Genomic DNA, 14,835 nt, shown 5'->3' on the forward strand with positions numbered 1-14,835 from the left:
CGCCCCCCCCCCCCCCCCCCCCCCCCCCCCCCCCCCCCCCCCCCCCTCTGGGCCTAAAGGGTATTATCAGAGTATGTACTCTATGTAGTAAGCAAAAAAACACAGCATCAACAGATTTCTAATGAAGCCAGTTGATAGCCGACTATAAAGAGAATATAAGTACAGAGGATAATTAGAGGGAGCACTACAGAGAGAGATCGAGGGTGCTGCTGATGACCTTGATCTGACTTTGAGAAATGCCTGTGGAATACTAAGTACCTCGGCAGCCGACCTAAAAGCTCTCGCTTGCTCACTCCCTCCCACTTTCTCCCTGACTCATCCTTCTACTTCTTCACAGCTCCTGCAGTCCATTTCCCTGGTTTCAGCACGATTACCATAATGATTTCTCTCACATTCTTTCATCCTGATTGGATGTCAGAGCAGTGAACATACAGATAACACACACGTCTCGGCTACGTGAATGGCTTACTTGACTCTCTCTTTGGAGTCTCCAAAAGTCTCTTTGAGGTTGGCGAGTTCGGGGTAATAGGCAGCCGGCGGGGAGATCACCTCCAGCAAGCCTGAACTCAGCTCCGTAGAAAACCTGAAGAAAGATGGTCATGTTGATATGGTGAAACACACAAACACACACTTCACTCTCACTCCGTCACGATGGGCCTCAACCACTAATACGTGTGTAGAAATGTTCTTAATATGCGCTCAAAGACGTGCTTGTATATCTTCCAGTGAGGCTACATATGCCATGTTAACACCTGCTTGGAGGTAAATTGCAATCATGTACAGTATATTCCCTGCGTGCCTGTTATTAACCGGCTACCAATTAACCAGTTGGCTACCAATTAACATTGGCTACATTTGCGCAAATTCGTGGCACTAGAAATTGGTGGGAGTAGCAGATCATTATAGACCATGTCAATAAAAACAATGAAAACCAAAACTGTCACATTTCTCATATGCTCCTTTGTAAGCTGGGACTGAGACACTCAGTTTTAATTGTGACAATAACTGAGGAGGATGAATGGACGTCAACATGATGGTTATTTTATACAGTTGTCCAACGCATTAGTAAGTTAACGGTTTTAAATATTGTTGTTTATCCAAGCCCCTTTTAACTAATGCAGTTTTAAAATGTCATGCATTTAGTTAAACGGTGTGAAGCAAGCTTGTACATAAACTACGAACAAATTTGGGTAAAAAATGATTAATGGATCCGCACGGGATGAACGCACAGATCTGTGCGTCGGCACTGTTGAGGCCCAATATTTCCACCTTTCTGTGCGTCTGTCAGGAAGCAGAGGTGTGTACTCACTCTTTCTCCAAGACAGCTACCACGCTGTGAACGTATTCCACGTCAGTCTGCGGAAACAAAACAAGGACAACACATTAGACACGCAGACCCTTTTCGCACCCTTTTCTTTGTGCAGAAGCATCATTCTATGACTCATGCTGTACAAATATGAGATCTCACCTCCCCAACGTAGACAATAATGACGCAGTCGAGTTTCTCCTCTGGTGACAGCTTGTCTATTAGCGACCGCAGCGTCTCTGACAGATATGACTTCACCTTCCGCTTCACTGTGGGGATCCCCATCACCATGGTAACTGAGGGAAAAAAAGGTCTGAGGTCAGAACAGGAAGGCTGCAGAGGTGGAACCAAAACCAAATCATCTTTACCCGTTAGACAATGTCTAACTACATTAGCCAAACACTCACAAGAACAGCAATTCATGCCGTACGTCTGATAGTTTGGAATCTGCACTAACATGGTGCATGTTTAAAGAAGTGTCTTTAAACTACAATCGTACACCACGTAAGCTAAATAGAGTCACTGAATAAACCACTAAAAGCCAATCATGTTTGGACTTTAGATCTAGAGATCCGCAATGCATCGCTAAATTAATTTATGAGCTTGTTCTACCAGCAAAGTAAACAAAGCCAGACGAGCAACAGCAACTAGAAGAAGACACTGGAGAGCAGATCTTTTCAGAGAGGGTCGGACAACTCTGACTGTAATTATCTATAAAAAAAACTATCAAAAGTTATTACATTGTGTTACACTGTGAGAAGCTGGAAAAGGCGGATGTTTAATTACTTGATACCAAGCAGTTAATCAGTCAATTAATCAACCGAAACCATCATTCATTCTTTTGTCGATTAATCCGACTGTCAGCAAAACCAACTGATCTCATATATGAAGCTGATGAGACAACTTCAGTAAGAGGAAAAGAGAGTGGCTATTGTCATCAAGTGGTTGAGGGAAACACAACAGACTGTTGCAGACATAAAATGAGTTCATTCTACTCACTAGGATACAAGGATCACTTTCACCAGGGAAAGATGGCGTGAGGGAACGAGAGAGAGCAGAGTAAGTTGGCACCGGTGCGACAGAACCATATTCTGAATGAAACAGTGTTTTCTTCAAGCTAATGAAAATAAATCAAAATAGCAGCATGACATTGACTACCAGCCTGTGTGCTTTCTTTGTCATGTTTAGCTTTCTCTTCCTATATGTGTGCTATACTACTTTACTGCATTCGAAACAGAGGGCGGTTTTGCATAATGTTTTACATAAAATGTGCAGTACTTTTTAAGAGGAGGTTACAGAGTTCTTGCTCTATAGCAAGTTAAAGTTGTGAAGTTCATGAACCCGGGGGCTAATGCGGGCATGTGCAAGTTTAAAAAGGGGGGGGATGTTGACTGAGCTGATGTGGGGGCACAAACTTGAGGTGCAGAATGAGCGAGTGGCACAGTGGACTCGGGAAAGGGCGCAGAGGGATCTGTGCAGCGTGGAGAATCTGTCCCAGTTTTGCTTTGTGTTTCTCGCACTAAGCTCCGTGTCGTATAGCGAGCGACACCCACCACCACCGCCACTGAGAAAGTAGGTCGAGGATGAAAGGAGTGTGTGGGAGGAAGGAAAAGAGACAGACTGACAGAATAAGGGAAGGTGGCAGACAGTGAATGAGTGGTAATGCATGAGAGTGCAGCGGGAGAAGGACCGACTCCAACACTGCCCCTCCCCGTGTCCCTTGATCAGCCTGGACGCTTCACTCTGCCATTCCTTTTATGTCCTTCAGAGGAAAACAACAATCTACATGTCTGCTCTCTTCTCTGTCACATCAGTGAAAAGAGCTGATCTGGCACGCGATACACGTAAAGGAGCTACGTTTGTGATATCCAGAAAATTGACGCTTGATCGTTGTTGATGTTTTCCCCGATTAGTGACCAAAGCTAAACATTATTTAGGGTTACAGTTAGTGACACTACTAGATCATTGCTTACAGTGGGATTAATGATGTAAGCGTATGTGCTCAAGCAAATAACACGCACTTTGAAAAATCCCATAATTAACCAATTAAACTTATTAAAGATAATGATGTACGAGTAGCCTGCATGTTAATGAAAAATTAAAAAAAATATTACAAATGTGTTACATTTAGAGAGCACACATGTATATAGATTATTCTTATTCGAGAAAAAAAGAAACTATATCCATCAACTTGGTGTTGGAGTTTTTCATTTGGTTTGAATCTGTTTTTTTTACATATTTGATAACCTTGTTTGTATTTATACAGTAACATGCGTTTGCTTTTGATATTACATTAACTAACTAAAACTGAAGCAGTTCCTTTTTAATTATCAATTTTAAAAAAAAGGCACAATGTGGGATTTTCCTAACAAACGGTGTATAAAGAATCATACAGAAGTATGACTCCATCATCACGTATGACAGAACAGAAGTCTGTATTTACAGACAACCTGCCCTCTGCCTGCATTTTCTCTTTTCTTATTATTTTGCTGTGCTGCCCCTCGCTCTGCCTCTGCCTCTAGCTGACACGGTATCGGCGTCGTCTGAGTCGGAAGTTCGGGAAGCTCTGCTAGATTCTCCTGTCTGGACACAAATAGCCTACTCTGTCCATTAGCTAGCTAGACTTAAGATCGCTAAAACTCTGTCTGGTGCCGTTGAGCCGGGGAGGAAGGGGCCACCTCGCTGCTCGGGGTGAGAGGCTTCCTGAGTAATCTGGGTGCTGTATTTTATGGAACTAAAGATATATATTTTTTTTTAAACGTCTAAGCTTTCATGGTCTAACAGAGCCTGACAGACACTGTGTGTGTGCGTACAATCCACACCCTGAAAGGATCAACATCACCTATTAAAATTCGTGTTTGTAAAAAAGGTCACGTCTCTCACATGCTATGTTTATAGTATCCGGTTACTATTATTATTATTACTATATGGGTGGAATCATCCAACCAGCAAAGTATAGAGGCGACATTTGCAGAAACAGCAATACTCCTTTGAAATGAAGAAATTCACAATATCCCAAAAGGAGATCAACGGTGCAAGCTTCACAGCCTGTAGGCGAGTGCTGAACATAGACACAGGTGGCACATGCTAATTAACTGACAAGCAACTCAAAATGCCTCAAACCTGATCATTATATTCCAACGTCAACGTGCGGGCATCAGCTGTTTTCGTCACCCTGCGTGCACACATTGGCAGGTGGATTGCACCATGCTGTGCCATGCGTAGCTGCTTGCAGCTGGAAGATAGAAATAGGACATAGCCCTATTTCTATTTATTTTCCTCAGTGTAGCATCGCAGCGATGCAGCTAGCCAACCAGGGCCCACACTGAAACAAGAAGGAGGCGATGTTCTTTTCAAAAATCAAGGGAAATCAGTGATGGATGAAATCTTTGGTTTGCGTTTACTGATTCATTTTGCCCAAAAAAAAAAGTCTACACAAAGGGTGAGGTTTGATATACAAGGTACGAGATTGTAGCACAACCCGATGTGAGGACACGGGGATCACTGGGTTATAAAAGGGGTACGAGTGTGTTACAAACCCACAGGGTTGTAATTAGTTTCAAATTAGATCTTGTTGATTAGATTGTGATGATTAATGAACTGAGAATTACAACTTCTACCACTTAAACTGAATGAGGAACCAAGAGAAGCAAAGGTTTCTATCTCATACTGAACCCTCTGCTGATACAAGCAAAGATATCAGAGGCAAGAAAATATAGAACGGGTTAACCAGCAAAGACAGAATCAACAAATATGCAACCATGACGTCACCGTCAATTGACACCTCTTTCACACCAAAGCAGAAACTGAGCCTGCACAGAGAGCAGCGGGGTTTGGGGGAGACCCACCCACATTCCACAAAGACCTCTGATTGGCTCCTACTTGTTGCCTTTCTTCTGAGGATTTGTTTCGTTCATTTCTGATAAACAAGATTGCTGGAAGGTTGATGGGGTTAATGATTTGAACTTGGCTTTGGAGGTTTTCATAAAAAGGATGGCAGCCTTCTTGTAGAGTGCTCTCGTAATGTAATTATAATGTCCTGATTATGGGAGAAAAATGTTGTGCATGTTGCTATACATGTTGCCTATATGGATGGAATAAAAGTACAGATATGTTGGAAATTTAAACTTTAATGGATGCCATAATTAAACATAATGTTAACCGTAACGTTGATATGGCAAAACTGATCAAGACGACATTATTAAAATGGCAAACCCTACTAATATGGTTGCTGACCCCTGGTCTACATTCTCCTCACAAGATTCAGCAGCACCAGGAATTCCAAATTGGGGAGAGAAAGAGATCTTCAACTGTAGCTTGTGACATGTTAAATAGCTGGCCAGTGTAAACAAATGCTGGCGCTGCTTGGCAACAGCATAAGTACTGACTGTGTGCAAAAGGGCACAAGTTGGCAAGCTGACGGCTTGCTAAAGGCCATATGTGTGTTTGGAGCGAGCGAGACTGCATTTACAATAACGCTCTTTTGTTGGTTTCCGTCTAACAGGAGCTCCAGTCAGGCCCGACCCCATCCACAATCTAAAGTGAGAGGATGTCCTATTTTGCACAGCTATAAATATCAGATACAGTGGGTACGGAAAGTATTCAGACCCCTTTAAATTTTTCACTCTGTTTCATTGCAGCCATTTGCTAAAATCAAAAAAGTTCATTTTATTTCTCATTAATGTACACTCAGCACCCCATCTTGACAGAAAAAAACTTTTTGCAAATTTATTAAAAAAGAAAAACTGACTTTTTTGATTTTAGCAAATGGCTGCAATGCAACAGAGTGAAAAATTTAAAGGGGTCTGAATACTTTCCGTACCCACTGTATGTCAGATATGCTTAGACCAGTAGGGAAACAGGGGGGGAAGTAAAAAAAGAGAACGATAGATGCAGAGGTAGACTGAGCAGAACAATGAGTGACAGAAAAAATTCCACAGTCAATTCCCAGTAGCAGTACCGGCAGCTTGGTTGTGCATTCCAGTGAACACAAGTGATAGTGTTTCAGGTCGGGAAGCTGGTGAGACAAAAAGCAGTAGGCAGCAACAAACTCTGCTTTCTCCGTGGCGAGACATTCTGTAGGGAAGGCCAGAAAGAGTCTTAAAAAGGTAACAAATACCTGCCCACCTTCTCCTAAATCCAGACTGGCAATGGCTAACAGATGGTAGAGATGGGCCTTGCTTTTGTTTTTGTGTTTGCTGTGGGAATACCTTGCATTCATCAATCAAACAAGCTTCAAACCAAAGACAAGAAACTCCGGTTTGTTCCCGACTTGTCCCTCCTTCATTTTCCCGAATTTGTTTGTCTGTTCTTCCCACGAGGCAATTGTCATTAGGAATGTGGAAACGCCACTTGAGCTATTCAGCACCTAAACTCGCACCCAAATTCACTCTATCGCGCTCGCAATGCCAGATAAGTAATCCTCTTAGAGAGAACTTGATATAGCAGAGGTCAAAGGAATGGAAGAAGCATTTAAAAAAGAAAAAGAAATAAATGCCGTTCCTGAAAATAGGAATTAATAGAAAAGAGCGAAATAGTTCCTTTGAAAGAGGCAAACGACAGACTTCAGCTTAGACATGACGTGTTGCACCTTTGTGCAACACGTCATGTCCTGAATATAAAGTAAGATGGAAAGCAAAAGGGAAGCATTCCCTCGTTCGATCAAGCTAAGAGATGGGATACATAACTTGTATCCCGTATATAGAAAAATGACACCATACATAATCTTCTCCAATATGAGCCTAATGCAAAGCTCCGTCCAGAGGGGATACTTGTTGTGAACAAGTCACTGACTGAAAAACTTGTTGAGACTTGACTCTCTCCCCGGTGTTTGTTTAGCTTGCACACTCTGGAGAAAAGGCCTCATTAATCAGGGACGTTACTGTTGTACTGAATTTGCTGTGTGTGTGTGTGTGTGTGTGTGTGTGTGTGTGTGTGTGTGTGTGTGTGTGCACGCGTCTCACCTCCTGTGCGGCCGAGACCAACCTGCACGGCAGGCTGCAGGCTGCCCTCATTGTTGAGCAGGTGAGGCAGGTGGTGGTAGATATTTGGCACCTGGAGAGGCTTCCTACTCGTGAGCTCCTTCAGTAGCTTCTGTGTCTCATCTGAAAGAGTTTAGTAGCGTCCTCTTCTTAGTTTCATTGAAATGATGACAGCAGTGAAATGATGCTGACTTCTAAAGCACCACCTGTTAATGGGCTCTGGTAGGACTGTGATGCCCTTACTAGTAAAACATTGAACTACACATTACAACATTAGCGTCATAACAGAAATTGCCAACTAAACTTTTAGATTGTTATTTGAATAATGAGCAGTACCAAGCAGTGAAATGTTCTTGTGACTGCTGTGTCCACCCAGTGGGCTTGAGGGTGGACTGAGACAGATTTAACAATAAAAGCCTGCGAGTATCCTGCCACTCAGAATCACGGCCATGGAAAAATGTCACTTCACTGAGTCTTCCTCTGCGTTTGTCAGTTACCTGAGAAGTTTATGAGAGCATCTTTGCTGCCGTTCGTCTCGGCTATGGCACGTCTGAACTGCTCAAGGATGTTGTTGAGCTCCGTCGAGCGCTGCAGCGTCCTGTGCTCGGCCACGCGAAGGCGCTCTTTCAAGCCGTGGAACTCCCGCTGGTATGCTACCAGCTTCTCTGTGAGGACAAACAAAAAAACACAGCAGGACGCGTTAGCAGGTGCCACGGAAAACGTTTCCAGAAATTGAAAATAATACAACGGTCTGATAAACAGACCACTTTTAGCGCCACGGTGCAGGGTTCAGCCATGCAGAAAAACACATCTGGACAAAAACAATACGGTAAGTCTATTGGGGGGGGGGGGGGGGAATGTAACATAATGTATCATTATATACATAATGTGTATATTACACCGCCTCATCCAACAAGCAATCAACTGCAGCTTGTATTTCACTATGGAACCACTTAATAGGCAAAGCCGGAATGTCTCAAGTTAAACTAATCAAGGGGGATGAAGACTTTGAATTACACTTAAAAAAAAGCTAATGTAGCAAATAACACCATACAGTAGAGTAGCGACGAAGCCAGAAATCACCCACAGAGCGCTCACTTCTGCCAGGGCTGCACAAAGCACTAAATTAATGTTATTAATGACAGAAAATGTTGAGGTAATCTGAATTTGCGTACAGATTTGGCTCTATATCAAAATACTGGTTATGACAGACAGTCACGTGTACCAGGTTGTCATCATTAAAGTAAGATGTGTTCAAACATGGCATGTTTCACAAAGGAAATGACATTGTGTGTTTTGTTATTTCCTGGATTTGGATCCACACCAAACTAACCACTTCAACTGGGATCCAGTGAGTCCTCTTTTTCAGCTCACATCCTAACCCGACCTTTTTCTGATCAGGTTACCTGGAGCACGTTGAAGTAGAGATTGGATCTGAAGAGTACTTCAAGACAAAGCTGATGAGCGAAGGGTGAGAAGCTCCTTTTTCAATTTCCTGAGCAGAATTTCTAAATTATTACACTTGTGCCAAACCTACAGTACCACATGATGATATCATCGACAATGATGGAGCACTCAGGAGCAGCTATTTATCGGCCACACCAGCTGTGTGGTTTGTTTTTTCAGTTTTTTTTATTGGAATTTACTTTTGAGGTTCCAGGCAGTTTACTGTGAACACGTGAGGAAACCTGCCCTTTGGTGGGCTCTTATCAGGAACGACATATTTAGAGGTTGGTGTTTTAGAAAGTAGAGGCTGTGAAATTCTATGAGAAAGGGGAAATGGCTGTGGTCTGTTGGTAAGCTGAGATCATAAATGTATTAAATACGCTAGATACGCTCGTCTCAGGACGCTTTCATGCAGTCCGTTTGGCTGGTGCGAATCACAGTGAAATTGATTCTTCTGGTTCCTTTTCCATTTAGTCTGGATGAGTTTCGCGGTACACAAATTAAAGCCGACCAAACAAAGACATTATTTGCTGAGGGGCGTTTACGAAGGAGCAGGTGCCAAAAAAAAGAAAAATGGCCACTTTGGCTCAGCATTTATCTGCTGTGCACACAAATCTTTTCTCCTGCAGTTCATCGCAAATGACTTTATAAACGTCACTTTTTTCGTGGTCTGTATTTTCTCTTTGGCCCAGATGTCAAGCAAACATCAGGCTGCTGCAGAAGTCACCAGAGTTCAATCGAAGCGGACTGAATGCTGGCTTGTGAAAACGGCCAACACAAACACTTCAACGAGTAAAACTTTTTGTGTCTTTTTTTTTTTTTTTTTTAAATTGTTGCATTTTTAATTGTCTTTTACCCGACTATTTCATTGCTTTGGTGTTTACGTACTTTGTAACATTTTTTTTAAGACATAAATAATGTTTTTTTTTACAGTATTTATTGATCAGATGATGAGAAATGATTGAAAGCCAAGAAAGCACATGTGTGGTGGTCACTGACACACCTACGAAGCCTTAGTGTCAATGTTAGCGGTACAGTCGTCCACAATTCACAAGGTTAGAGGGAGAGAAGGAACATCTCCGGTGTGCATCTGTGCGTGAGCTCGGAGGGGATGTGGGTTTGGTAGATTTATTGTGCCCTTTTGGAAAACCCCTCACAGCAACAAACCCCAGACTCTCTTTATCTTCCCCTCTCCATCACTCTCTCTCTCTCTCTCTCTGACCGAGCTATTTTCCTGGCCCATCTCCACACAGAACCATGTTGTTCCTCCTAAATGTTGATTTCTAAGACACACAGACAGATGTCACACGGACCAAAGCTCATGAAAAGGGCAGCTTCAAACTAAAACAAAACAAAACAGACTTTCATCTTCCCATCGGGCCTTTGATTGTAGGACTCCAGGCCTGTTGAGATGAAACCACACCTGTAATCCCACTCTGCCCCACAGGAAGAGAAGCAAGAAGCAGATACGGTTTCTATTCAGCTATATGTATCCCCTGCACTATTAGGTGGTGAAACTGGAGGCGTTTTTTGCATATATTGCGTAATATCACATTGTCTTTCAAGGAAATGCCTCTCCCACAGAAACAGAATGAGAGTGGAACAGATATTGAACTGTTAACCACTTCAAGAGAAGACTGAGAATGTTGTTGACACCTCAGTATGGGCCGTAAAGTGTGTCACCTTCTCAGCTAAGCCGGCAGTGAAGGCGGTCACTTTTCTTTTTTTGCAAATCAAGTGGTATCAACATAAAGTGTATTTTTTTTAATTAAGTAATAGGGCGAATGAGGAACCTACTCTACTGGCATACAGCCACCGGGCAACTGAATGGGTACACGAAATGCATTAAACAATTACCTGAGGTCTGGAGTACATCTATACAATCTCATTATTCTTCTCTGCTCTCTAGAAGCATGAGTTGTGGGGGAAGGGCTAAGTGGCTGTGCTTTACCTCCGAGGCGAGCTTAACAACCTCTCCTCTTTGCCTAACGTCGTCTCATCCCTTCCTCTTAATTTAATGCAGGTTTTCACATTTCTGTGTTTTTTTAGTGTCCTATATGCGTATAACTTTCTATACTATCTGCACAGCCACCCTGGCATCCACCTTTGTTTTTTTCTCTGTACTTATTGCCCCTTCTCTGCAGTGTGAGTGAGTGTGAGGCCTCGAGTCTGTTCCTTTTTAAAGGCTAGTTGTTTGAACCCCCATTATATATCCGACTCCCCATTCCTTCCACGTATCTCATTAATAAATCAAATGGACAGAGCAAAGGAATCAAGGATAACATGTCGAGGCGAATATATCACACACTTCTAGCCATAAGGGAGTTATGCTATTCCTTGTAAAGTCTTTCAACCTGCAAATTTGAGGTTAATGTGTTAATTCTCGTCAACCAAAACTTCAGGTTTGGGTGGAGATGCTCCAATCGTGTAAATGAGCTAAGGCCTTAAATTGGAGCCAAATAATGAAACGTCACTCATGTACAGAGCAGCCATGTCATGACTATTGCGTCACCTCACGAAATGGATGAGGAGAAATAAAATATAAAACTAAAATGAGCCGATCAGCATGGGTTAAATCCCCCAAAAAGGTGTTTTTAAAGAAATCAATTCTAGACATCATGGCATCCATTATGAAAACAATCGATAGGGGCATGTTTGACAAACACTCTTGTAAGCGTTATCCACATGTGCACTGCAACTTGATAGCGCACCTGACAAAGAGCTTGCATGTAATGACTGTATCGGCTTTAAGTTGAAGTTTTAACTTCACATAAAACACATCTGAAGAATGTTTGTTTTTCTCAGGAAAGAGAAACAGATGTTAAGAACAACATATGTTTGTATGTTCATTAACAGACTAGGCTGCATCATAAATACATGGGATCCGTACATAAAAAAATGTAGCCCTCCTTTGTAAACAATGTTTAAATGCACGTATTGATCCACAGTCACAACATCCTTGTTGTTGGACCTGTTGTGCTTACTCGTGACCTCAGTAGTAGTGTTTCAGTATCTGAAGTTGGATGTCAGAGAGAGAGAGAGAGAGATCAATCTACCGTCTTCTGAACGTCACAGGAGAGAACAAGGATGACGTCGGCGTGCTTCATAGAATTCCAAGCCATAACTCACCAGGGTGTTAAGAGTTTTATCAGTCAATCCATTAGCTCAACAAAAGCCCTCCCAGTGATCTTGTCCTTGACCTGGCGCTCCCTATGCTGATGCATGCTGCTGACTGCAGGTCCGTGAGTGCTGATGAAGAACTTGTGCATGAGTGAGTTGCGGCACATCGTTCGCAGATGTCGGCTGGTGAAGCAAAGTTTCACTTTGAAATACACAGCTGCCCAAATATTGTCAGCGAGTATTAACCAGGAAGTACATGCAGTGTATGGCGGCCAATGAGCAGAGCTGAAAAAAACTGTTTACTTTGTAAACTTTACAGTTTGTCTACTTAATTTGCTGAATCCTGGTCTGTTGTATTCAAAGCATTTAGATTTTAGTAGTAGTGTAGTTTGTTTAAACACAAACGGTTTCACTGGGATTGTTATGAATAAAGGGTTATTGTTGCGTTTTCAGATATTTTTTTTTAGCATAAACAAATTCCACTCATCCCGGAGTCTCTGCTTGTTGCCGGACAACTCGTCCAGACCAAGAAATAGCCAGGCACATAAATCCCAATAAAATAGCGATTCAACATTTTTACACTTTAGTTTTTGTACAGATCAAAACAAGATACAACGTGTGAGTGAGCTCAAGATATTTGTTTGGTGGATTTTCGTTACATTTGCACAGAGCTAGGCTAGCTGTGCGACTCAATCTCGTCTTCCAACTCTCTGCAAGAAAGCGAATAAGCTCTCTCCCAAACTGCTGCACTATTCCATTAAACTGTGGATTCTGCCTGCCAAGTGTCTTGACCTCAGGGCCAGAAGTTCCATTTGGATAAATAAATGTTCCCCCTAATTTCTCTGTGTAAAATCAGCAACCTTAACGAAATGTAAAAGTCCTTGAACTTTGTTTGTGTAGCTGAAAAGATGCCACGTCATTGAGCCTTTTCTTATTGGACTTGCGGCTACAGATTCCACCTGCCAGACAAACTCTGGGAACAAGACGCACGTGTATACAAAACATGTCCACAGCATTATGCATGTATGAACACCCCAGAGTGGTGCACCTGCTAGCCACGTGGTTCTACGCTGCAGCTGCAATGTGCAGCACAAGGCCTTTAACCAGGCAGTTATCTCTTAAGTAGGGCAGATGGTGCAAAACACAAATTTGAGATTAATAGGAATAAAAACAGGAATAGTTCTGACATGTTGGTTTTTGATCTAATAGTTCACAGATGCCCCACCAGTAATCTAGCATGACTGATGGGGTCAAACAGACATAAACACACCACAGGACTTATTTCTCTTTGACCTCGGTCATATGAAGCATTTTACTCTCATCCAAGGGTAAGAAAATATCTGACCAATGTGCCAACAGTTGAAACAAGATAAACGTTTTGGGTTTATCCATCCCACTAGGTACAAGTCATGCAACATTTAACTTCACACAGAGTAAGAGAAAAGCACACCAACACACAGGGTAGCGGTATAGATTTCTGCTGGTATTTTCCAAAGGAGAAGTGCAAGTCGATCCACGAGGAGGCGAGTGATACTCCCTGAACGGTCCTGTGTAGTTTGCAGAAAGAGAAAACGCACACCTTTGTCTCAATCTGCCCACTTTTTTTGGTTTTGCGATACACCGCAACCCTTCCACCTTTAAAGTCAAATCAAAGGGTTACGGTGGTCAGACAATAAAGCAGTATCAGAAGAAGCTGGACCGATATTCGCCCTCTAGGCAACTTTCCAAACCCAGATTCTTATTTTTGCTTCCTCACATCGGGCTCGTTGTTTCTTCCGACCTCCACCCACTCTTCTCCCTCTACTGTGGTCACAATAAGCTCCTGCTGCGTCTCTTATGCTGACTGACAGCAGAGAGCCGAGAGCTGAGGCCCCGCGCCGCTTACTTCCACTTTCTGGCCCCACTTGGTGCCTGTGAGGGGGCCATCAGCCAGGCTGTCTGATTTTTACGAAACTCCACTTTCAGGGATGTTGTTCACCAATCAATTCTATAATGATATGCAGTGGGAGTCCAGAGAGTCCACTACAACAACAAAGTGTTCAGAGCTGAAATAATGAGTCCATTTACTGATTCAAAGGAAAAGTATTTAGATAATCATCTAATGCATTTAGTCATTTCTCCTACAATTTGATGCTTTTCCTTCTCAATATGATAGGACTCTGAGTATATTATAATGGGCCAGTTACACTATATTCTTTCATTTTAAACAAAACAATAAAGTTAAATAAGACAATAGCTGAAAAATAGATCATAAAAATTGAAGGCTATTTGGAGCCCTTACTATTTTTCATAAATTACCAAGAACCAATATATTTCAATCCAACTGATATTTACTGACAGTGGACAGTCTAAGTGCTGGTTTCTGTCGGTATACTTTTAAACAAAGAAGCCTGGTACGACTAACGGTTACATCACAGTGGCCACGAGCATTCACGTGATGAAAATGTCCTCATCTCCCCATATCAGTGAGTTATCAGAGTGCATGGAGACACCCAGAATTTATGGATTCCTGTGAAATATATCTGGCTCTTAACCCGTAAACGCCTCGTGTTTGGTAAATGAAAAAGGCCCGTCACCTTCAGCGGAGTGGCCACAAAGCGTGAAGGTCTGCATGACCTCATCCACACAAACTAACGTGTGCAAACCGGTTCTTGTATACGGCGAGCTAATGCCACAGATTAATCAACAGAGAGCAGTTAAAGCCAAATAATCCATCAGCTCTCCTCTGCTCCCTGACACTGGGGAGAAATTGTGTGTAGTCTGGGAATCCTGTCCAGAAAAAGAGAAGGAACATGCATGAATGAATGAATGAATGAATAGCGGTGTGGGATACAGGAAGTGAGCTGAAGCACAAGGAGGGAAACAACGATGATTGTTAACTCACTAACGGCAGAAGACGCCTGTTCCTGTTTGGACAGAGTATATGGGCTGTCTGGGATAAAGGGAGGTGTGTGTGTGTGTGTGTGTGTGTGTGTGTGTGTG

General features: G+C 42.5%; 1 protein-coding gene across 2 annotated transcripts in view; it reads right to left on the bottom strand.

Annotated features, from left to right (window-relative positions):
• mgat4a (alpha-1,3-mannosyl-glycoprotein 4-beta-N-acetylglucosaminyltransferase A) overlaps nt 1–14,835 on the bottom strand; it is a 28,382-nt gene that overhangs the window by 8,023 nt on the left and 5,524 nt on the right. For both annotated transcript variants that reach the window (XM_031869386.1, XM_031869385.1), the window contains 5 exons: nt 7,785–7,952; nt 7,270–7,410; nt 1,469–1,602; nt 1,310–1,356; nt 470–583 (listed from right to left, as the gene is read on the bottom strand). In XM_031869386.1, coding sequence (XP_031725246.1) covers nt 470–583; nt 1,310–1,356; nt 1,469–1,602; nt 7,270–7,410; nt 7,785–7,952 — 604 coding nt within the window. The remainder of the gene's footprint in view (nt 1–469; nt 584–1,309; nt 1,357–1,468; nt 1,603–7,269; nt 7,411–7,784; nt 7,953–14,835) is intronic.

Source organism: Anarrhichthys ocellatus, unplaced genomic scaffold (genome assembly GCF_004355925.1).
Source record: "Anarrhichthys ocellatus isolate YVR2014 unplaced genomic scaffold, GSC_Weel_1.0 scaffold47, whole genome shotgun sequence".
NCBI lineage: Eukaryota > Metazoa > Chordata > Actinopteri > Perciformes > Anarhichadidae > Anarrhichthys > Anarrhichthys ocellatus.